Source organism: Columba livia, chromosome 2 (assembly GCF_036013475.1).
Source record: "Columba livia isolate bColLiv1 breed racing homer chromosome 2, bColLiv1.pat.W.v2, whole genome shotgun sequence".
NCBI classification, from domain to species: domain Eukaryota; kingdom Metazoa; phylum Chordata; class Aves; order Columbiformes; family Columbidae; genus Columba; species Columba livia.
The window spans coordinates 121621219-121645922 of NC_088603.1; the positions used below are offsets into that span (position 1 = coordinate 121621219).

The following is a 24704-nucleotide window of genomic DNA, read 5'->3' on the forward strand; positions in this document are numbered from 1 at the left end:
AATCTGATTTTCAAGAAACTGTTCAGGAATGCAGATGTTACTATGAAAGGGAAATCGTATTAACATACTTTATACTTAATTTTAAAATATTTTTGATATCTCTGTCATAATGAAAAATAATAGGAGTCTTTTGAAGACACAAATAAAGCTGCCATCTCCCAGTGACTATTACTTACCAAAGATGGTTGAGCTGGGTTAAGCGTTTGGTCATTTTAATGAGATTGGTCATGAAGAAACAAATGAGTGAATTTTCTGTGCCCTTTTCAAAGCAGGATTATTTCCTGCAATAGATTTTCAAATGTGTTGTCTGGTCCAGCTTTAAGTTGTTTCAAAAAGGGGACTTTATCTCTTTAGTGTAGCAGGTAGTATCATAGTGTAAGACAACTCATTATTATAATATGTTTCCTTATAGGAAGATTAAAATCCTTAGCTCAGGGTCACACTTTTATTAGTTTATAAACAGAATTTCATAGAGATTAAAAATATTTAGCAACACACTCCATATATTCTTATGATACACATGTATAGGCATAAGTATCATAGTGTAAGACAACTCATTATTATAATATGTTTCCTTATAGGAAGATTAAAATCCTTAGCTCAGGGTCACACTTTTATTAGTTTATAAACAGAATTTCATAGAGATTAAAAATATTTAGCAACACACTCCATATATTCTTATGATACACATGTATAGGCATATATACACACCATAAAATTTTCTTAACTTCTGTTTTTCAGTTTTTCCCAGAAGCAGTTCATTTTCTTTCTCTGTTACTTAGAATGAGAAAACATTCTGCAATGAAAAATGTTGTGGCATATTGATATTTCTCACAAGCTGAAATAGGCATATCAACACTTCTTTTTCTTCCATATGCTGGATGACTAGGCTATGTAAAGGAACTTTTTGAACCATCCCTATTATTTTTTCCCCTTACTATAGTTTCTACAGCAGTAATATTAACAATACTTTAATTATTTTCAATTGGGAAAAACATCTATTCCCTCTCTTTTAAGAGGCCACTTGCAAAAGCATTTAAAAATGTATTTATTTTTCCTTTTTAATATTGAGATTATGTGTCATAGCTGTTTAATAGTATGTCTTTTGCTTTAGCTTTCATTAGAGCACAACAGATGCTGAAGGTATTTCTTTTTGCTCTTTCCTAAGGTAAAGCTTCAACACAGAGAAAGCGAAAATGTTCTAGAATTTCCATTTTGTCACAACTTTGCAGATGAAGAAGGAGGAAGAGTGGTTGAGCTTCCAGTTCTCACAGTCGGCTCTCCTTTTCCAACAGGTTTGTCCCAAATCAGAAACACTGGAAAAGGTTTGGTCAATGATAATGCCTAAAATTTTCAGAGCAGTCCAAGGGATTTGGCAGATACTTTGTAATCATTTTAGCCAGTGATGTATGGCTGGGCCCAATCCACTCCAGTGATTTAAAAAAAAAATAATCTCAGTCCCTGTAAAAGAGCATTGTGCATTCAAGTCTGATTTATAACAGTTTGTGACACATAGAAGAGCAAGCATACTGCACTGAAAATATCAAAAAAGTTTTGAACAGTTCAGGTTTTTTTTCTTAATAATATGATTTGGTTCTCTCTCAGAGGAAACAGAGGAAATCCAGAAGAAATAACTCTCATACTGTATAAGAAGGAGATCCATGGCTCATCTGTTTTTGTTCCTAGAATTTCAGGCATTCTTTTTCTGTGACCTAGCAAATATATGTCATGAAACTCCTCCATGCAAGTTGTACTTTAATTACCTCAAGACTGGATTATTTTAGTTTGTTCTGTGTTTCTTAAGAGATTTTATAACCAAAGTAAATGAAGAATGGAAGAGCTCTTGTCCTAAATGGATATTCTACCATGAGAATATCCCAATCTCCTCCAACTGGTTCCCAGGATTTAAGAGTTTAGATCAATAGTCCAAATAATCTGTGCATTTCTTGCCTCATCAGCTGTGCTTTCAAAGCTTGTCTTGAATAAAACACTTAGGCAGAAGCTCCTTGAATTAAGAAGAGTACTCCTGGGGTATTCCCTGGGAAGGATCATTGTCTTTTAAATAAGTGTGTTCATTTGTTTTTTTCTGCTGTTGTTGTGTTGTGGGGTTTTTTTGTTTGTTTTATTTGCTGTTGTTGTTGCTATTTTGGTTTTTGTTTGTTTGTTTTCTGGAAGAGCACAGATATTTAAATCTTTACAAATGCCGCTCCTCTTTCCAAGGAGCATTCAACATGAGGACAGATACTGTTTTCTTTACCTTCTCCCCATATTTTTTTCTCTTTTTCAACTGAAAGTTTTGGGGATGCAGCTTCTTTCTTGTTTTGGGGAACAGTGTGTTATGCATTTCTCTGGGCGTACAAACAGATACTTAACATAAACAGTCACCCAAGAAATGTTCAGCTGAAGAGTTTAAGTAAGATGATGTGTTGGAGAACACACAACATTTCTGGAAAATTGCTGCTGAGGCCAATAACTGCAGCCACTGACTGAACGACCATCCAGAGGAAATACAAAAGTTGCCATCTTTCTGACAGAGTTCAGCTTCGTTTGAACTCTGTGAAGATCAGAGCAGAGATGTGTTTTCTGAGTAATTTAGTATCATCCATAGGCTGCGAACTGTTTCATAGGACTGTCACATATTTGAATGCATGCAAGGGTGTGGTAATTATTTACATATTTTTATAATTATTTGTGATGTGTTTATTTTTCTTTCATTTTCTCTTCTGCCTGTGTTTCAGGCTCACTTACAAACAATTAAGCTTATTTCTAACAACAGTGGTTCTTAAATTATAATTAAAATGCTTCTGTGTGCTTTTCATAATAATATATAGTATACGTTGGCCTTTTGATCACTCTGGGCAGGACAAAAAATGAAAATATAATAGTAGTAATTTCTTAAATAACTTAATATTTTTTTAACTGATTAAGCTTTGATAAACCTTTGATCTCTTTTTCCCAACAGTGAAAAGCTATGTTCTCTATATCACTACGGGAGCATTGCCTGGGTCAGGAACAGATGCAGAAGTGTATGTCATGCTGCAAGGCCTGTTAGGAGATACTGGCAGAAGAAAATTAATCAGAAAAGGAGATGATAATTTCACTAAAGGAAAGGTATACTTAGAATTTCTGCATGATACTTTTCACATATAGAACTCAATCCAATTCACGTGGACTTGATGGGAGTAGAATAGAGTCTATGAAGTTCAGTTTGCAATGCTCTGATTGTAAGTACACATGTATTGACATCTCTGTCTATCTTATGTGGGAAATACTGATGCTTTTATAGCTGTTGCTAACAATACTGACAAGTAACAAAGTGACCATATCAAGTGCTTTTAGGTTCAATTTTGCAAATATTGAAGGTCTTCAGTGGCAGGCCAGCGGTTTTCCTGTGTACTTGCTTGACAATAGAGCTATAAAGATGCTCAGTTTCCTTTAATACTTCTTTTCTTCCCATGCCATTCTTCAGGCTAAAAGACCCTTTCTCTGGCTTTTGCCAGTCTACTCCTCAGTCCGGTTCTCAATCTCTCTCCAGACAGTCAACAACTACCCTCTAGTTTTCTTAGGTCTACTATTCACTCGTTGTGCAGGAGTGTCTTTAAGCTGATAAATGTAAAGCAAAGACCAGCACAGCTGCTGGAGATGCATTTGCTTGTAGCCTTTTCAGTATAAACAGAAGTTAGAGGTAATTTGGTTACTGAATGTGCTGCAGAAATGTGGGAAGATTACAGCGAAATGTATGTCTTTGACATAAAACCTAGTCCCTGTTGGAGGTTTGGGATAGATGGTATGAAATTTTCAGCTAAAAAGGTCACTAGATTTTTTAAACATGGAATAAACAAAATGTTCATGTTTTCTGCAGATCTTCATTTGAAAACAAATTTGAAGATTAAAACAATTTAACAAAGATTCTGAAATAAATATCTATTACAGAAAATTTGTGTTGGAATAGTTCAAGTTTAGAAAAAGAAACACCAAAACACCAGTTTCTCACAACCAGAAATGCTGAGCATATTTTACGATAGACGGTACTACCTGTTTTTCTTATAGTGTGTGCACTCTTCTACCTCTCTGAAATCTCATTGAATATTGTGACTATGATATTCTAACCTTCTGTCTCCCTTTTGGATTAGAAATATCATGCAGTAAACTGTTTCATTCTGATGGTGTTGGCTGCCAAACAAATAAGAGTTTCTCTAAGCAAACAAGCTTGCAAATCACTTTCAATGGGTGGCCAAAGCAGAGGCATGATATATGGGATTAGGAGGAGCTCAGCCTCTAACTACCCCCAGCCTCATGAATTGAGTGGTAGTGGAAGGGGGCTGGATTTTGTGTGCTTGAAATGCTTATTCATAAGAAAAGTGAGAGAGTTTAAATCTTTGTTTTTAAGGGGCAAAACACTTGTAGATTAGGATATTCAGTTTTGATAAGGGCATATTTGTCTTCCCTAATGTTGAAAAACTTTTATTGATAAACTGTGTCACTGGGTTTTAGATCTGCAGTCTTTTTGTCCTCATGGAGTAAAGTTAGTTTAAGGTAAGTTTTACTCGATTTCTTCTTAAATCATAATTCCACAAGTGAGCAATCTGATTTCTAGACTGGTAGTTTTTAAAAAAGAGGGACCAGGGATGCACATCCAGATATGTTGCCTAACAGAACAGAAATGAACTACAAAGATTCATAACCTGAAGGGTGTTTTTATAGTATTTGTGTCTACTTCAGCAAGGCGCAGAATTTTTCTGTTTTACAGAGTAAGAGGCAGACCTGGCATGTACCCATCTCTTCATTACTTATTTGACATTTTACATGAGCAGTGTGTGAATGTAACACAATATCCTTATATTTCTAAAAGTAGATATCAGCATAAAAATATTTTAGGGCTCTAAGAAGAAAGTGCTTGTAGATGAGTAATGAAGAAACACAGAAAAGTCTTGGTTCACTCGTTGTTCAGTGAAAATAGAGGTATTTGGTTAATTGACAAAGTGTAAATTGATTCTGCAAGCAAGACTCCTGCCTTTGCAGCAACATTTTGTTCGTGACATGTTTTGGAAATTACCCAATGTTTTCTTCCCTTTATAAGTAACTCCAAAAAGACTCTCAAGTGTAGAATGTCTCTTTTCATACCAACCCAATCACATATTGTGTCGAGAACCCCTGCAGTCAGAGAATCTGGACTTGGTGGTTTGGAGGATTTTGTAGTATAACAGACACAGAATTTGCATTCAGAATCTTAACAGTTGTTCTGACATTTTAAAACGTGCTTTTCCTTGCGATAATTTTCCCCCTGACTATACAGTAACAGCTAGTGAACTGGAACAGTGTTTCTGTTAGAAATCACATCAAAATACGGTGTTAATCTCACAGAATGTCAGGACCGTTACAAAGAATGGTTTGGCAATGCAGAAATACATAGAATTGTTGAAATATGCAGGGGACTTTGCAGTGGATTGGAGATATTCTTCTCTCATTTAAGAGGTCTGTTATTTACATGAGCTGAGTTACATGACAGTAAAAGACTAAATTAGCTTCTTATATCTGAAAGGTTGCTTTGTGTCTATCCAAAGTCCTTACACCTGTGAAACCATCAGAGAACTGGTAGATAAAGTAATGTCCATGGTATTACTAATTCACCAGTAAGCTCCCTGTAGCTCATCTCATGTGTAAGAGAGTAGCACCATCATTGAGAGATCTGAGCTTCTTATGATCTACTCAGACAAACGAATGTGAGGAGCAGTGCTGCAAGAATTGTATTCTTTCCAATTGCTATGACATTGATGCCTTGTTTAATGTTCTTCTAAAAACTGCAAGGATAGACAAAGCAATTTCAGCACACTTCATGCAGTTCAGCTTTCATGAAATCCTAATAGTATTTATTCATACTTCATGAGTCAGTTTAAGTCTGATAAATGATACCCGCTACAAACACTATCTTGAACGAAGTATACTCAGAACAGACATTCTGTAAAAAACAGGGCTCAGTTTTGTGAAATCCTTATGGTATCTCAATATTGCTTCTGGCACCTAACATTTTTCAGCGAATGAAATTCTTTGTGCTTCTTTATATGGTCTTTGATAGAGCTGCTGTGTGCTCTGTCATATGGCTGTGAGTTATCCACAAATTTCCTCTTTGAGAATGCGGCTTTTTTCAGATCAGTTCCACCAAAGCCAGTAAACTACACTGAGTGTGTTATGACTGATATTTAAGTATTTTAATCTCAGTATGTTGAAAGTGCCCAGTATTTTAAGTAGTCTAAGATACTGGAGGATTAAAATCTCTGTGAATTTTTACTTCATTCTATTAGTTGTTGAAAAGATATATCCTTTATCCTGCCCTATATTTAGACCAACTGCTCAGGTTGGTACCATGGTAACTGCAGCACATACAAAAATTCTCAGTGAGAGGTGACTGTTGGTGTTCAGTATCAGTACTCACAGATTAAGCATTGACAATTAAACAAACAAAAAAAAACTTCAGGAAAAAATCCATATGTGCCAGAATACACTAAGAAGGGCCAGAATGTGGGACAGTGCACTGTGACAGCTAGTGGGAAGTCAATACTCCTCTGCAGCATCCACATCCCATCACATCTAGAATTCTACTGTTTTGTAACTGCAGATAAACCTTCTCTTATGGAAAGGGTACCTGACATAATGATTAACTAATTGCAAAATGCCATTGATCCAAATGTATTAATCACAGTGGTAGGCCTCTGGCCAGGTTATTGTAGTACAGAAGTGAATCTGGTCATCCAGATTATTCATATGGAAACTAGGAAATTGTGGAATTCCACCCCAGCGAAGGAAAGAATGGTGGATGTTGTCAGAAACTGTGAGGAGAAAAGCAGAAAGAAAGAACATAACTAAAGCTTTATATAAACCTAGGAGACAGTGGCAAATTTCTGAACCATATGCAGTTGTCAGTGATACCTCCAGGATGGTATTCCCTGGTCGATAGTTTCAGTAAGCAACAGATTTATAGAAGGCAGAGCTAGAATATGCCATTGCAATCACCCAGTTTGCCTCTATGATACCGGCCAATGGATTAGAGCTGTGTGAATAATTCGTTTTGATTTCCAGACATATTCTTGCAGGTCAAGAAAAAATGTAAAACTTAGTTGCCAAAAATTAAAAATTTGATAAAATTAATTAACACACAAAAAAATTTCTGGGAGGGGCAGCTTTCTTTCTATATATAGAGCTCAAACATAAATTACATCAATTACGTTTCTAAAGATGAAATGCATCTCACTTAGCTTTAGCTGCCTGTACTGTACACATTAGTTCTAATGTAATAGTTTGAGCTTCTTCTGCAGAAAAGGAGTGAAGCAGAAGCTCCCAGGAGGTGGCTACCTTATCTTAATTAACCAATTGTCTGACTATAGACTTATGCTACATAGGAAAAGTTGTGTGTGTGAATTCTATGCCACATTTGTTTCATTTTTTAATAAACAAGGTAATTTTAAAACAAAATACAGCTGACTTTATTAGCTTGATTTATCAAAAAAAAAATAGAGAAGTTATGGTCAATCCAAGTCTGCATTTTTCAGTAAATGAAATATTCAGCCATTTTCCTCAATGCAATAAGAGCTGAATTAACATCAATTTACACAGTTTAGAAAATTTATCTAACTCAGAATGAATGCCTTCCAGTGATGAAGTGCTCATCTAGTTGGAAAATTGTTTCAAAGTTTACATATTCTTCTCTTTAAAAAAAAAATAAATTAAAATCACACTATTTTCTGTCAAAATTTGTCAAGTTTTAACTTCTAGGAACTAAATTTTGTCACGCTTTTGACTGTTAGCCTGGATAGCTCTCTCATACCAAATTTCTTTTGCCTTTGACTGTATTTATGACATTAAGCAATAAGTATGCCTTTGACAAGTTAAATAGATTAAGCTGCTTGAATCACTGGAAGGCAGGCTTTCCAGTGATTTAATTCTCACAAATCTTTTCAGAGAACTCTTCAATTTAGCACCCTATTTCTTCAAGTGTCATAACTAGCAATTATTTTTGCATCATCTCTAAAATCTTGTTTTCTTCCAGTTAAACATTAAAAAACATAAGCTTATCAACTGGCCTCACTACAATGAAATGTGCTTGAAAATATTCTCCTTTTACAGCTGCATTTGGAAACTTACCACTTAGACACATTATTATCTCATTATCAGCCAGGTTGAGCCCATGTAAGAATCATCTGAATACTGTGTTATAGTGTCTTAATCAAAATATTATACAATCATACGCATTACTAAAGTTGAAAAAAATTACATCCACCGTATTTTCTTTGCCTGTCAAACCAAATCTCAAACCTGGTGTATTATTAAATCAGTCCAACAATCAGGTTGCATCAGATTGGTTTGAATTTGTCCAAAGTGATGTCTGTCTCTCTCTTTCTTTTATACTTTTCTTTTATCTTTTTCTCTTTTTTCTTTTTTCTTTTCTTTTCTTTTCTTTTCTTTTCTTTTCTTTTCTTTTCTTTTCTTTTCTTTTCTTTTCTTTTCTTTTCTTTTCTTTTCTTTTCTTTTCTTTTCTTTTCTTTTCTTTTCTTTTCTTTTCTTTTCTTTTCTTTTCTCTTTTCTTTTCTTTTCTTTTCTTTTCTTTTCTTTTCTTTTCTTTTCTTTTCTTTTCTTTTCTTTTCTTTTTCTTTTTCTTTTTCTTTTTCTTTTTCTTTTTCTTTTTCTTTTCTTTTCTTCCCCTTCCCCTTCCCCTTCCCCTTCCCCTTCCCCTTCCCCTTCCCCTTCCCCTTCCCCTTCCCCTTCCCCTTCCCCTTCCCCTTCCCCTTCCCCTTCCCCTTCCCCTCTCCTCTCCTCTCCTCTCCTCTCCTCTCCTCTCCTCTCCTCTCCTCTCCTCTCCTCTCCTCTCCTCTCCTCTCCTCTCCTCTCCTCTCCTCTCCTCTCCTCTCCTCTCCCCTCTCCTCTCCTCTCCCCTCTCCTCTCCTCTCTCCTCTCCCCTCTCCTCTCCTCTCCTCTCCTCTCCTCTCCTCTCCTCTCCTCTCCTCTCCTCTCCTCTCCTCTCCTCTCCTCTCCTCTCCTCTCCTCTCCTCTCCTCTCCTCTCCTCTCCTCTCCTCTCCTCTCCTCTCCTCTCCTCTCCTCTCCTCTCCTCTCCTCTCCTCTCCTCTCCTCTCCTCTCCTCTCCTCTCCTCTCCTCTCCTCTCCTCTCCTCTCCTCTCCCCTCCCCTCCCCTCTCCTCTCCTCTCCCCTCCCCTCCCCTCTCCTCTCCTCTCCTCTCCTCTCCCCTCTCCTCTCCTCTCCTCTCCTCTCCTCTCCCCTCTCCTCTCCTCTCCTCTCCTCTCCTCTCCTCTCCTCTCCTCTCCTCTCCTCTCCTCTCCTCTCCTCTCCTCTCCTCTCCTCTCCTCTCCTCTCCTCTCCTCTCCTCTCCTCTCCTCTCCTCTCCTCTCCTCTCCTCTCCTCTCCTCTCCTCTCCTCTCCTCTCCTCAATATTTCTATTGTGTACTATGATGCATGTTTACAGATTTGGATGTAGCTAATGATCTTGGTTGCTGTGGCAGTCCTTCTGCATTTTATTAAATGTGTTTTACTTGAAGTCTGATTGTCTTCACAAGTTAGTCGAGTGGTCATAGCTGCTGTTTATTATAATGTACCACCATCCTTTCTTCTATTGCTGTTCTATGCATACAAATCCTGTTTCGATAACATTCAGTTCCAGTTATACTAAGCAAATTAACATAAGGTCAGTTCAGAGCAAACTATTTTATTCTTCATGAATCTTTTTGAAGATAGATGAACCATGATAATTGCAGGTTATAAGAAACCTCTAATTATGCATTCAGTGTAGTTTAAATTATTTTTTGCATGTAAAGATAAGTTTTTAAATTATTTTCTGGATGAGAGTTTAACATAAAATAAAAACATGCTTGCAAATATACGTGAATTTAGAAGGAAGTTAGGGGTTGGCTTTTTCAGATGCATGGAAAAACCTATTTTTAAAGAAGTGTTTGTACAGAACACAGATTACAAGATACTGAGGTCACATTCAGATGCGCTGTTCATCCTTCCACTGAGTGGGTCCAAGACAGTGCTACTATCATTGCTTGTTGTCGCTGCTGCTTACCACCCAATGTTTCCACTCCTTAAGTCTGTTGGCACAGTGACATACAACCACTCTGTCCAAATGTTTATTTAATTTAAGCAATTAATATTGTTGATAATTTTGGCTTTTCCACTTGGTTAATCTTTATAAAATTTGGCTGGAGAGAAGATGATTGTGTAGTTGTGTTGGCACAGATGAAAAGGAGAAAATCTCCATCTAAGGGAAGGTTGTGATACGACAAGCATTTGGGACAGGGTGGAGGTGTTCAGGTCAGAGCAACTGGAAGAGCCCACTGGACCACAATCTGAAGCATGATGTCTCAGCAAAAGTTGTTTTTCCCCTTTGTTTCCTGCTACAGGAATATTAGGACATAGTTTCTGTTTTCATTTTTCAGTGTTACGGGGGCCTTTATTTTGCCTCCTAGTGGGAGCTAAAACACTTTTTTCTTCAGTGGAGTTTCTCCAGATTAACGAGTGAGATCAAAATAATCAGGCAGCAAATCAATATGTTTGCTAAGCTTAATAGAAAAGGTCCTTTATCTAGGCACTCTAACTCCTTTTCCAATAAAAGCCTATTAAAATGATAGCAACATTAGCAGAATGGGAAATCACTTATGCATACAGGTTGATGAAGTTAAGCATATGGTGTGTCTTGACTTGCCATTTTCAGTTCTGCTGGGAATATCGTCATTAACCAGCCATTAAGTCTCAATACTGAGCCTATAAAATGATTGGCATTTAGAAAGGTAAATATTGCATAGTGACTGTTCAAATGCTTCTTCTGTTACAAGAGCTATTGCAACTGCTACACACAGTGATATGTTGCCAGCACTGACAGTGAAGAGTACTGAATGAAATCAAACTACTGCATCATAGATTTACAGGAAATCCTCAGAACATGTGTCCTAGGATTTAAAAAAAAAAAAAAAAAGGTGGGGGTTACTGGCATGATTGTTTTTAAGGAATTTTTCAATGCTTATTTTTCTTATCCAAGAAATATTGAAAGTGTCAATTCTGGTTTTGCTAGGGGAACTCTTCTGGGTCACAGAGGACATATGGCTCTCACATTGTCAGTCTCAACTACTCAGCCTTGGAGAAAATCTTTCTTTCTCCAGACAATGTTTGTTGTGAAAATTTAGTGGGCTGTACACATGCACAAATTGTTTTAAGACTATTCTGAGAAAATTCAACATAAGCTCTGCTGAATTAAACCATGTGTATTATTAATAATATTTAACATTACTTTCTCCATTCAAACCTAATTTGCTAGTAGTAACTAAAAAACAATTAACATTTTTTCCCTAAGGGAAAATGAAAAAGAAGTTTTGATTCCATAGGTTTACCTATCTTCTGTGTGTTTTCTCCCTCTTTCTCTTTTTGCAAAAAAGAATTAAGCTTCCAGTATGTAAATCAGATAAGAGTATTGTCTCATACACAGGACCTGTCAACAACTCCAATATTTCCTATGTGGTCTGAAATTAATCCACAAAAATATCAGCTAAATTATTAATAATTATTCAATTTCTTAACATTGTAATGACATATCTCTCATAATCTGCTTACAAGGAGAAAAGTGGATTAAATTTGACAAATTGTCTGTAGCAAGTTGTTCATCTAGTTCTCGCAATTATAGTTGCTGCTCTTTATTCTTTTTTGGTCCCTTGGCTACAATAAAGCTCATTACACCACATAGATTTTCAAATGTACACATGAAGAGAAAATGTGATCTTGTCTGTGAAGTGAGTTTACCCCAACTGTCACAATTCCTAGTCTAGTTAGTGTTTTTTCAACTTGCAGTTTATTAGATGGCTGAATTATCTGCAAATTTCTCCATGGACTTCAGAGATTTTACATGTTCTAAAATGGGCTCATTAAAATTGCGTGTTAGCAAATGATGAAGTAGTTTGTCTAATGCAAATGAAACATCAAAGTTTTCGCAAATGTTTGTTCAGCTAAAACATACTTATTTTCAGAGGAAAAAGAATTTGGAAGATTTTTCATGCTTTACCTGTACATAAAAACTTGCTGTTACCTGTGGCTGGATTATCCAGGTTATTAATAACTCCCAGTACATGCTGCACCTAAGAAATTAGGTGCTTTCAGAAACACCACAACCAGGGAGAATTGTTTACAAATACTTTTGCTGATACTGTGTGAAGATTTTCTAGCTCTGTAGAGTTTACTGTCAAGCTTAGCGCAAGTTAACCCCACTGTCCTGGAGACAGCATAAGCCTAGAAGTCTGCAGAATATCGTCTGTATTTTTCCTTTATTCTTAACTCTTTTCCAAAAGTAGATCACTGACAACAGATTTTTGGAGATGCTGATGATAATGTCATCAAATTAGTCATCCTCTGGAAAACTCTTTTCTCTTAAAAAGAAATCTGTTCTAACAAGTCTTCTAATCTGACAAAAACTTCCTCGTATGTTTCCAAGAAAATAAATCTTGCATTAATATTTATTTATTTCTTTATTTATTTAATATTTATTTAATAACAGAGATGGAGTCTGTATGTTTCTTAGTTTATTTGTGTTTTTCACTCATCTTCTAGCCCTGTGTATTTAATAAGTGTAACAAGACGTTCTATTTTATGCAAGCATGATGCTGTAACTTTACCAATCTAATTAAAGATACAATAAAGCAGTGATCAATCTCATATCACAAGTAAAGTAAATTAAGAGTTCAGACTAATGTTATTCAACCATCAGATTGGTCCAAAAAGTAATAAAATGTAACTGTAGTGTAACACTAAGCGTTACTTTTTTGACTTAACTATGGTAAATGTGAGGAGAAGTCTGTTTCCCTGCAGTCCTACACTCCATCTAGATTTTCAGCCCTAGCAATATATTTGTCCTGCTGCCAAAGGACATCATTATTCTGAGAACTCTCATTTCCATCTCATGCTTTTGCTGGTCTAAATCCACTAAGCATCTAATAACCTTGACTCATCATAAAGAAGTATTGCTATTCAAGTGCCTCTTTAACACTTTTTCCTTAAAATCGTTGCCACCTTGCTGTTCTCATTTTCCCATTTCACATGATAACCCATGGGTGACAATGCAGGTGTGATGGTTAGATGATGCACTACAGCAATTTTTGAACAACACTACCTTTCAGCCTAGAAGAAACCACAGAGTAATTCAATTACAGGTTAGCGATTATTTTTAGGAAACTAAAGGTGTAGTTCACAAATATACAAATTTGCATGTACATATATTAATGAAAAATGAGAAGGAAAAGTTAAAGGTAACCCATCAAGTCCAGAGCTGAAGAAAAATTTTGAAATGTTTCTATGTTTCTGTTTGCGGGTATTCTTTTTTTTTTTTTTTTTTTTTAATGGGTGGTCATAGATTATCTACAATTTCAAGCTCAATGTTTTAACTTATGGTGCAAGTTGCAACCTGGTCAGGCTGGTCAAATTGGTGACACAAATCTTTCATCAGTTCTTCACCTGGAAAACCTTTCCAGGGCAGACATAGGGCTTTGGCTGATGTGGCAAGAGAACTGCTTCTGTTTCATCTCTGCGCAATCCTTTCAATAACGATTGCTGCCGTCTTGCTCTGGCTAAGCAACTTCAGAGCAAAGTAGGTTGAGAAGACTTCTCAGCACTCAGGTGGTTTTGATCATTATTGCAATACAGCCTCTTCAAAAACAACTTTACATGTGTAAATCATGATGGAATTTCTGTCACAAATAACACTAGATTTTGCCAGTTATCAGCTCTAACAGAAATGAGATGATAATTCATAAATCTATAAAGGAAAACAGGTAGAGGGTCTCTATGCCAAGAAATTAATCTCTGCTTTCCAGCTGAGGAAGTGGGTGTAAAAAAGCTGAAATCACATGTTCTGAAAATGGTTAATGTCTGACATGTCACCATTTTCTTTGGGGATATTACTTCAGTGTTCTCAGCATTTTAAAACTATTGTGGACGTTTTTAACTGACAAAGAATAATAGAAATCACTTAAACATATAAAATTTTTCCTTAAATTCAGTTACTTTTATTAAAACTAATCCTACAAGTATTAATTCAAATCTGAGGCCAAGTTTGTCATTCTTTCCTAAGAGAATAGAATACCTTTCTGTGATATTCACTGCTGGCCTTCTCATTCCCTGCATTTTATCTCTCAAAAGGGAGGTCTGAGGGTCTATTTTGTTAAGAGATGTTTAAAATGGTATCCCTGTAAATCATTAAATGTGAAATTTGGGAAGGAAAAATCTCTCAGGAAGTGAGCATAAGCAACTGAACAATCTGTATGGGGAACAGGTGTTTTAGAGGTAAATTGCAGAACCACAAAGGGAATACTGCTTAATGCAGTAGTTTAGAATCTTTAAACTTGTCACCTCTGCTTCTGTTGGTGTTTATTTAATTGGTGAAACAAAAAAAAAATCCTAATTTTCCTCTTTCATACTTCAAAATACACTGTTAATTTAGTTTGAGGTTTCTGTTTATATATGTCTTTTTGATTCTGAATTTTTCAGGTGGATGTTTTTCAAGTAGAAGCAGTAGATCTTGGGACTCTGCAACGGATGGTGGTTGAAAAAGGGAAAGGCTCTGCCTGGTTTCTGGAGAAGATTATTGTAAAAGACTCAGCAGCTTCAGGGACAGAAACATTATTTATGGCTCAAACATGGATAAAAGACAGACGTGATGGAAAAAGAACTGCCTCAGTAACTCTGAATGTCACAGGTCAATTTTATCTTTAAACTGTCATTTGTGAAGAAATTTGTTCCAAACTGCAGGATGCAGCTGTGTGATTTGCTGCTATAAACAAGTTATGCTTTAAAATATTCCAGTAGAACATTTTCATTATAATGGGAATTAGTGTGTCTGAACACTATTGTTTTTTAGTACTTTTTAATAACCACTATTTCTGCTTTGTTACTTCAGATTTACAGTGGCATAAATGGCAACAAATTTGGCCTATTCTCTGCAAATTGCTGCCTCTACAAGCCTGAGTTCTAGTTTGCCACTTACAAACACTTTTTTTAAGCTTCAAATACTTCTGCCGGCTACTTGCCAGGCAGAGTGAAAGTGTGGTGAATACTAGGGTAAACTGAAAAAGCCATTAAAATGGCTCAATTGTATTCAAGAAGACTGTTTTACTTTATTTATGCCACACTGTTTGGATAGCTTTTGCCAGAAACTGGACATAATTTTGGCTGATACTGTGTGTGTAATCAGTGCACAAAGGAGCAGTTTTGACACCTGTGCCTGTGACCGTGCTCTTTTAAAGACAAGAAGGGAATGTCCAGCCTCCCTCCCTGTGCTGTGGTTTAAATGCAAACCACATCTCATGTTCCAGCCAAGAGGGAACCACAGCACAGCCCAACCAGCTCAGACAACCAAAGTCTAGTTTGTACTTTAAATAATGATGTATTTCTTATTGTCCTGCCCCTAAGGGAAGTAAATAAACAGCATAGGTGAGTCTTTAGATTACAGAACATATTCTAGTTCTTTTCCTCCTAACTCCTTGGGCATTTCTGCTTGCAATAGTGGCATTGGTATGATGATGCTTGTCCAGCAATAGCCTATTGAGACAGAGTAGAATTCCAGTGCAACCCATTCGACAGGCTGAGCAAGCTGGGGTTATTCAGCCTGGAGAAGAGATGGCTTTTGGGAGACCTTATAGCAGCATTTCAGTACCTAAAGGGGGCCCAGAAGAAAGGTGGAGAGGGGCTTTTCATAGGGTTTGGAGTGATAGGGCAAGGGGTAACAGCTTTAAACTAAAAGAGGGTTTGAGCAACCTGGTCTAGAAGAAGGTGTCCCTGCCCATGGCAGGGAGGTTGGAACTAGATGATCGTCAAGGTTCCTTCCAACCCAAATCATTCGAGGATTCTATGATTTCCTCTGCTTTAGCATGTCTAAGTTCTTTCATTTGAAAACGGGAAAGAAAAGGAATAAGGTTTTATTGTACAAAAGCAAATAATTTCAGCTTTGTTTTAGATTGTATGTTGGGAATTTTCTGAATAAAATATAGCAATATTTAGTGTATTTAAGGCTATATAACATGGTTTTATTCAAATTAAAATAAAAAGTTTCTGTTTCTACCAGAATGTATTGATTTGGTAGAAAATGAAATTGTTTCTGTGGGTTTTATTGTACAATAACTGGCAAATCCAGACTTGTTTGTGATCTCAAACAAGGTTTTCCATCTTTGGTTCAGGAGTCCATCTAATGTTTACTAGAGTTTTGGTCTGTATCAAGTCCTGCCGAAATCGATGGGAGCTGATATCAATGGGAGCTGATATCAATGGGAGAAACATCAGCACTTAAAATGTACATTAAAAACATCCAATTACTTCTGATTCATCCAGAGCATAAATTGTATAAATGAAACAGAAATGCTTTAAAATGAAAAATACTTGAATCTTCATGTTACAACCATTTCATAGTAAAGAGATAGCTCTAGAGTAAATTCATTAAATAGCATGATATGTAGGAGATGATGCTTAAGTAGAAAACCACACATTGTACACTTCTTAGTTAAATCTTTAATCTAAGTTATATAATATTGAGTGAATTACCTCACTAGAGATGAATACAGGTATTTATTATCATTTAGACACTGTTTTACAAAAGTATTAATCTGGTCTTCAATCATTCTTTAATTAGAAATTCAGGAGACGAGGAGCACTTCTGAATGGCTGTTAGGAAACGAGCAACTGAATTCAGGTATAGCTTCTTCCATTACATCAACTTTTTAATTCATTAATAATGTGAGAATATTTTCATCATAATACATCCTTATACTTACTAGTACTGACAATATTTTCCCCTTTGTAATAGTAAGAAATGGCAATATACTTTAGGGAGCTGATCGGCACCCAGAGGAAGTGCTTACATATTAATGGTCCCCATGTAGACTAAGACATGTCTATGGAATTTTATCTCAGGTGCTTGGCTAACCTATGAAAACAGAAACACCTTTAATATTTTTTTTCCCTTTTATTTTCCTTATTTGATTCATTCAGAAGGGAGATGGAGAATTTATTTCACAAAACATCAAGAAGAAACAAAAGCAGACTTTGAGAAGTTGTCAGAAAATATATCCAAGTTGGTTATGATTTTTTATGGAAGAAACGGCAAGTCAAATCTGGTTTCCATGGAAAACAAACTGGAACATCAGGCTAAGAACCAAATAACATATGATGTAAAATAATATATAGATTTGTCTACATTAAAATTTTCTTTGAGTTTCCTTTTAAAGAGAAATAATCATGTAGTGCTATGAATATTGCAGATATTATTGTTTAAATATTCAAGAAAAGCAGTACTGAAATTTTCAGTCATACGTCAGACTTCATTTTTAGTTTTTGGCTTTCTCAAGTTTGTGATGATCAAGCATATATATATATATATATATATATATGTATTTGTCAACAAATAGTCATAGTTAATAAAGCATATCCAATTAAATGGCTTTAAGTATTCACATTTAGAAATCAGTGCAGTATGTAATCTGAATTTGATAGAATAATTACAATGCATGCCCCTGGAGTATAAAGCTAAAATTTCCATAAGTGCTTACAGTCAATCTGGTTCTGCTGCCTTTGAACTCAATGGGGCTTTTAGCACTAAGAGAGAGGCAAGTGGGGCTTGGTCCATGCTGACCCCTTTAGAGAAAACTTCCTCTGTTCCTGTAAATTAGCTTTGCATTTAACTACATATCTCCATTTGGATGCCAACTCATTGTTTTGTTGCTTCCTAGATACATTTACCATCTGATTTGGGAACACTTTATAAAGTGAGACTTGGTCTCCAGAGTTCGGAAAACAGCATCTCTCAATTGTTTCTTCGTCACTTTAAAATGCAGAACACATCAACCCTGGATACCTTTAGTTTCACCATAAATAAAACACTTCCTCTTTCTCTTAATGGAGACAGATGGATTGAATTCCCTGTAGAGTGGCCATTAAAAGAAGCACTTTCTGGTAGGTATAAATCTACTTTAAAGCAGTAGAGTGGTCCAGGAGGTTAACATGTCCTAATATTACAACTGAAACCTTTATCAAAACAGAACATTTTATTGTCTTTATTTAACGATTCATAAAGTCTGGATAAAAGTTTAAACTGTATGAAGGAAAATACTATCCACTCAGGTTAATTTCTGTACTATAAAGTGAGAAATGCAATATTCATTTGATTGCACAGAGACATTATTATATGCTACAAAGAACAACTTATAAGAAACATCCCTTTCTTGCAATATAGTAATATTTCTACTCTCCTTCATTTAGTCCTCAGATGCTCATATTACTGACATTAACAACATGATTTTTATAGCTCATTTTCTCTTAAGCGATTTATTTTGTTTGCAAATTCCAAAGATTCTCAGTAAATAACAGCTTAAAACTACATATAAGCATCAGCTTTGTTACCTTTATGCACTCCAAATATTTATTCCTGTTAAAATTATCTCAACAATTGTCTTACATGTCACCTTTGTTAAGCAAAATAAAATAAACCCTTTCACCTAAAATCCACTGTATCATCCATATGCTTCTAATGTGATGCCTATTGAATGCCACCATATGACAGAACAGTTATCAATTTAATAAACACACCAAATAATGATACTTAATATTAAAATGATTTGTGCCTGAGTTTTGTGTAGGAAACAAATGAGTTACCTGAGGAAAGCAGAGGTCAGTTCTTTGAAAGTGAGCTGAAGCAGGTGTTAAACGAACTACCCCAATATGCTTTGGATTGGAATTTATGGCCCAGTTTCAGTGAGGTGTTTGCATGTGTCTAAATGTAAACATGCAAGTAATCCCAGTGGAATTAACAGGAGGGCTTTTTTGCACACTTTGGCTGCAAGTGAAAATTTAAATTTTGTATTTAGGCTTTAGATTTTATATTGCTTAGAGCTGTTTTTTCACTTAAAGGCTTGCACAGGATGGGTACAGAACAGGGCTCAATGGCTTTCATCTTCTAGAAACCAGGCTGAAACAAAGAGGGCCTTCAGATTAACATAAAGCACATGAGTGTGCCCCTTGCCAAAGACTGATTGCTGTCACATGCAGAAGTATTTAGGGTACACATAGAAGCACACAGAAATGGTGATACATAGATGCAGCATGGATGATAAATGAGCAGTGAGACTGGAGCCCTCATGACCTTGGTTCTGACTTTGGCGCTGCCACTGACCTCTTGGTTGAAAAAATCACTTCCTCACCCTTTGTTTCTTTTTTAATTTTTTTTTTTCCCCTTGCTTTTCTTTTTTAATAGTTTTCTTCTTTGTGCATACTTTGAGATCAAGAGACAAAGAATCACACACACACAATATAATAGGTATTATATTACCTATTTATTTAGGTAAAAGAACAAACAAACAAAATAGCTCATCTCTGTTTCATTTATTTTTTTCCACACGTGCTCTGGACAAGGAGGGATTTGTAACCAGAGTGAAGAAAAAAGCTAGGACAGTGAAAAAACATATTCCCTCAAATCTTTTCCATTTTATGTCCAAGAGAGCTTGAAGCAGCTCCACAGCAGGTGGCACACATAGAGTTCAAAGTGATCTTTTGTGCATACACTTTCTTGAAATTTATTGTGCAAAACAGATCTGTTTCTCTGTCAGCTTTCTAGATCTAATTTATTTTCTCCTTGGTTTCCTTTTTTCTCAGCTAAAAGCAAAATCGGTATTTTGTTAATTGGAATGGAAAGCAGCTGATCATAATCACCTTAACCAGAAGTCATGTGCTGTTAAATTTCAGATGCAGCGCTGTCATTCATAGAGTGCCTTAGTATTTCATCTCTTACTTATCTTTTCTTTTTTTTATTCTGTACTTCAGACTGTTGTGAAGCATATGCTAATGGCTACTTGAAACCATCAAAACGCAGTTGATAAAATACATTGCAGACCCTTGAGATCTGGCTGTGCACACACATGCCTTTGGGTGTATTAATGGGGAGAGGCCTCCAGCTGAGTATATACATAAGTAGTTTCACTTCACTGTACCTTCCTTTGAGATGCATACACCTCAGGAATCCCCAAGGATGAAACAATGTTCTCTCTTTCTCACATACAGGGTTGTACAGAAGATTAATTTTGCACTATTGTAGCTTTTAAGGCAAAATAATGAAATTGCAAAAAGGTGAAACAAAAAATTATTATGTGACTTTCAAATAGCCGATTATTTCCACAAAGTTAACACAGAGCCAGAATTCACACTGAGATTAGGAAATCATTAGAATTTTATGAAATTAATGGAATTGTAACATTCATGTATGTGTTATCCTTATTTCATGTAACTTCAGAGATTTCCCTTCATCTTTCCTCTCTCCAATCTATTCAGTACACTAGAGCTAAAAGTTTACTTGCCCACATTTGCCCTGTGGTGGTCTGATCCCACTACCTGAACAAAGACCATAATTTAAACATTTTAGTCCTCTTTTCTTGTTTACATTAGTCTCCTTCAATTGCCCTTCTTTGTACTCTGCCAGTTCTATCCGCTGTGAAATCTGATAAAAAGTTCATTCAACTCAGTCTCCAGTTGACTACAGTGTGTCAGGGCCATGATAAGTCAGCAGATCTTACTTGCCTTGGCTAAGACTCACCTGGAACCTCCAGCTATGATGGGCACAGGATGTCCACTTAAGATCATGCCTGAGCTATATCAGACACACATTTGTCTCTAGTCCTCTCTCTGACCCTTTCTTCTGGATGAACCTTGGACCTATGTTGTAGCCTTATTTTCAGTCCTGTTTTTGACCCTTTTTCCTGCTGCTCCTGTCTAGATCACCAGGATGGATCTGATATCTTTTTCATTGTCTGCTGCATCTGAGACTGTTGGCAGCTCTGCCTGCCACATGCAGGTGCTGCAGAACTGTCTCCTGGTCAGTGAGGGCACTGCCTGTACTGGGGTCATGCTCAGCTCCTGTCTCATCTGCCCTCCTGGGACAGTCACACTGCTGCTGCTCTCTGATATGGTGATCCAGGAAACAAACCTTCACATGTAATCTTTTCACTTTTATTTTGGACTGGTCCAGCCTCACTTCTCAAATTTCAGATCTGGAAGACTGTGGTCAGTTAAACAGAGGTCAATTAAAATAAAAAGAGGTCACTTAGGAAATCAGAGGTATATCTAAAAATAGCATTGCACAGATTTCTTTGCTCTGTGTAGTGACCCACTCACTGCATTGCATCCCTGACCAAATATATTGTTTTCTCTCCTGATTCTTCATCTTGGTTGTAACACCACCCACTGTATTCCATGCAGTCCTTGTATTTAATCTTTTCTCTTATTTCTTACCATGCCATGATTTGTTGTTCCTCAGGCAGCATCAATTTTTGATTCCCATTTTAAACTCAGCTGTATCCTCAAGTCCTTAGGCTTTTACTAAGTTTTACCTTTCTAGGTAAAACTAAATACATTTTTGTCACTATGGCTTTCTTTCCATGCAACTGCAGCAGGCATGCAACAAGGGTCTGTTCTCTCCTCTTGCTGACGCTGGGAAAAGAAGCAAGCTCAATAGAAGAGAGCTGGTTCTTGTACTGAACTTAGTATTTTATATGATCTTTAGATCTGAAAGCTGATGATTCAAGCTTGATACTTTGCCTGGACTTCATCTTCTTGATGTTCAAAGAACACAGATAATCTGTTTGTACACAAAGTCCTGTATGGGATAGGTGTCTCACTGGTCTGGGCTCTGAGCCACATTCTACAGAAGTTTTCTGCAAGGTCAAGGTTCGTCCCCTTCTATCAGACTATCAGACTGTTTACAGGAATAAAAAGGAGGTGATGGGTAGTAAATTAAAAGAGGTAAATATTCAGAACTGTCACATCATTTGTTTCTATGAGTAAAATATAAATGAATATAAACAGATGCTCTGTTTATGCATTTACTTTAAAAGGTTGTCATCTTCAATTAAATAACTATAACCATTGCATAAATCACAAACAGCACAGATTAACAGGTGACAACTTCAGCTGAGAGAGACTTTTCTTCCTGGGCTCCCTCTATAGTCACTGGATGTTCTCCATTTCAGTGAAGTTCGAAGTGGCAACTCAGGTGTTCTGACTCACATGCGAGCAGCTGCTCTCTCCATCTCTTTGATTATGAAGTCTGAAGCATTTTTCTCCCTAGTTAGTCTTTGTAAAGATCCCAAAAGGGACTGATGAGTCTGAGACTTACTAGGATTTCATCTGCTAGGCATTTGTCATTTAAAAAAAAAAGTCAACTGACTGCAGTAATTTTTCAACAATGTCCTACTGTTAAAAACAGCATAAAGCATAGGCACACTTTTTCCCTAATTTAGTGTAAAGTTGTCAGCATCACCAATGTTTATAGCTACAGGACAAAATTAAGGAAAAAGGTGAAAAAAATGTGAATGTTACTCTTATTTTCAAGTGTTTCAGATTTCAGTTGCATCTGACTGCACATTGCTATGTTATCAAATAACTGCAAGGTTCTGGCACAGTCTCAACAGGATCTATTTCTGCTTGATATTGCAGTGGTTACATATCATCTTACAGTATTTTCTAGAAATATTTTGAGTGAGAGAAATTTACTGCATATGACTGCATCTATCTATGGTACTCATGGTGACACAGGGGACAGATCCCTTCTCTGGTCATTGCAGAATGTCCAGCAGGGAGACGACAACGAGGTATTCTGTCTTAAAGTACTTTAAAATTTATCCCTTAATCCAGTCTTGTACTACTTATATATTATTTTCAAATCTTCCTATATAATTAATATAGTTCAAGATTGTAGTACTGAATAATTTTATTTTAGTCATTTCTAGTTGTCGTGGATGCTGTTGAATTGGGAGAACTGGACAAAGTTGTTCTTTTGATCAGCAGTAAAACAGGTAAAGTACTTTTGCTGCTCTCTAAAGTCAGTGACATGAATCACACAGCTAGCATCTTATTAAAGGCAGTGGAGTCACTGCCACAGTTAAATCCTGATTAATTTCTTTGGCTGGTTTTGCTGAAACACAATATTTTAAAAAGCAAAACCCTACAGTTTGATGCATTAAAATTCTTGGATCTAAAGTCTGTCTCACAGTGCATCAAGAAAATAAACTATTCCTTGCCATAACCAAAAAAAAAAAAAAAAAAAAGAAAAAAATTAAGATGATGAATAATTATATTCTGCTATTGGCACATGATTTATTAATAAGTGATCTAGGAGGATAATTATAACTCATGTAAGAAACTGGTATTGTTTAAATGTCCTTCTGCAATTCAGTTATTTCCTCTGTTTTCCCCAGCTGTTCTGTTTCCTCCCTGTGACATTCAGAGGGAGATTTTACCCTTATTAGGCAAACAGCAGTTTTATCACCAAATCCCATTAAAATCATCATAACTTTAACTTCTTTTTGCTTCATGCTACTAAGGAATATTTAAAGAATTAATTGGAAAGGTTTTTTTAAGTCCTTTAATGAAATTTGTTATATAATTGCAAATTGTTACTTACTATGTATTACAGTAGACCATTTTCAGAGAGTTTTCTAGGAAAATAAGAGTTCTGCATTTGCATTTTATCTTCCCTCGCCCCAGTCTCTTGGCTCCTTATAATAACCTTTAAGACTCACCGCTCAATTTCAACCAAATTGGTAAAACATATAAAAATGTCAAAGACATTTGTGCAGTATGTGTATATGTACATGTTGGCTGGTCAACGCACCCTGTGCCACAGCATGGTCTGCCCCGGGGCTGCAGAGGCGGGGCAGGGGAAGGGAAGGGAAGGGAAGGGAAGGGAAGGGAAGGGAAGGGAAGGGAAGGGAAGGGAAGGGAAGGGAAGGGAAGGGAAGGGAAGGGAAGGGAAGGGAAGGGAAGGGAAGGGAAGGGAAGGGAAGGGAAGGGAAGGGAAGGGAAGGGAAGGGAAGGGAAGGGAAGGGAAGGGAAGGGAAGGACGGAAGGGAAGGGAAGAATGGAAGGGAAGGGAAGAATGGAAGGGAAGGGGAAAGTCCCACCATGCTGTTGTTGGAGACCAGGACATATAGCTCCTTATCATTTCCCACAGCTTCAATTGTGCAAGTTAACTGTGGTCATCTGTCTGACTGACAGCCATTGAATATGGCAATTGCAGGTTGCCAAAGGGCTCCACAGAGAGTGTGACAGGCAAGGTTTTTCCAGTCAGGTTTCAAAACATGATTCATAAAGGACGGACTTCGGGGCTCATTGTCTCTTTGTGTGTTGTCAAAAGAGGATTGGGCAGATGTATAACATATTTCTTCCAAAGGGGTTAAAGCACTTTAGATTAGTAAGGGTGTCTGTATTCTATCTAGACTTGTTTTGCCTGAGACTAGTTTGGACCAAGACTTTCAAACAAAAACCCCCAAACACAAAATCTCTTTGGTGTATAAAGTCAGTTGCAGCCTGCAGGACTGGTCAGCCAAGGCAGAACTTTGCTCTAATGCATTTATGTTTCTTCCAGTATCTGAGCAGGTTTTTAAGATCGGGTGGTTTGAGATCCTTTCCTGAAGCTTCTGACTCAGTCCATGCACTGTCTGAGCAGGTCATGAGTGCAACATGATGTCCTGGATTCCTCTCCAGGAGCCTAAGCCTATTAACTCAGACTCATATTGATAAAATTGAAGAGACTTGGACAGTAATAGAAGACATTGGGATGCAGTTTGCAGAACAGGGCTGAAGGGACAAGTAATAGAAGGGAAAATGAATAGTCTTCATGACTAAC

At 36.6% G+C, this 24704-nt stretch overlaps 1 protein-coding gene across 2 annotated transcripts in view; it reads left to right on the forward strand.

Moving 5' to 3' along the window:
- The window catches only part of RP1 (RP1 axonemal microtubule associated), a 202946-nt gene that overhangs the window by 168538 nt on the left and 9704 nt on the right, over positions 1-24704 (forward strand). For both annotated transcript variants that reach the window (XM_021292984.2, XM_065053558.1), the window contains exons 46-53: positions 1169-1295; positions 2963-3111; positions 14534-14741; positions 16668-16727; positions 17027-17205; positions 17764-17986; positions 22514-22668; positions 22797-22872. In XM_021292984.2, coding sequence (XP_021148659.2) covers positions 1169-1295; positions 2963-3111; positions 14534-14741; positions 16668-16727; positions 17027-17205; positions 17764-17986; positions 22514-22668; positions 22797-22872 — 1177 coding nt within the window. The remainder of the gene's footprint in view (positions 1-1168; positions 1296-2962; positions 3112-14533; positions 14742-16667; positions 16728-17026; positions 17206-17763; positions 17987-22513; positions 22669-22796; positions 22873-24704) is intronic.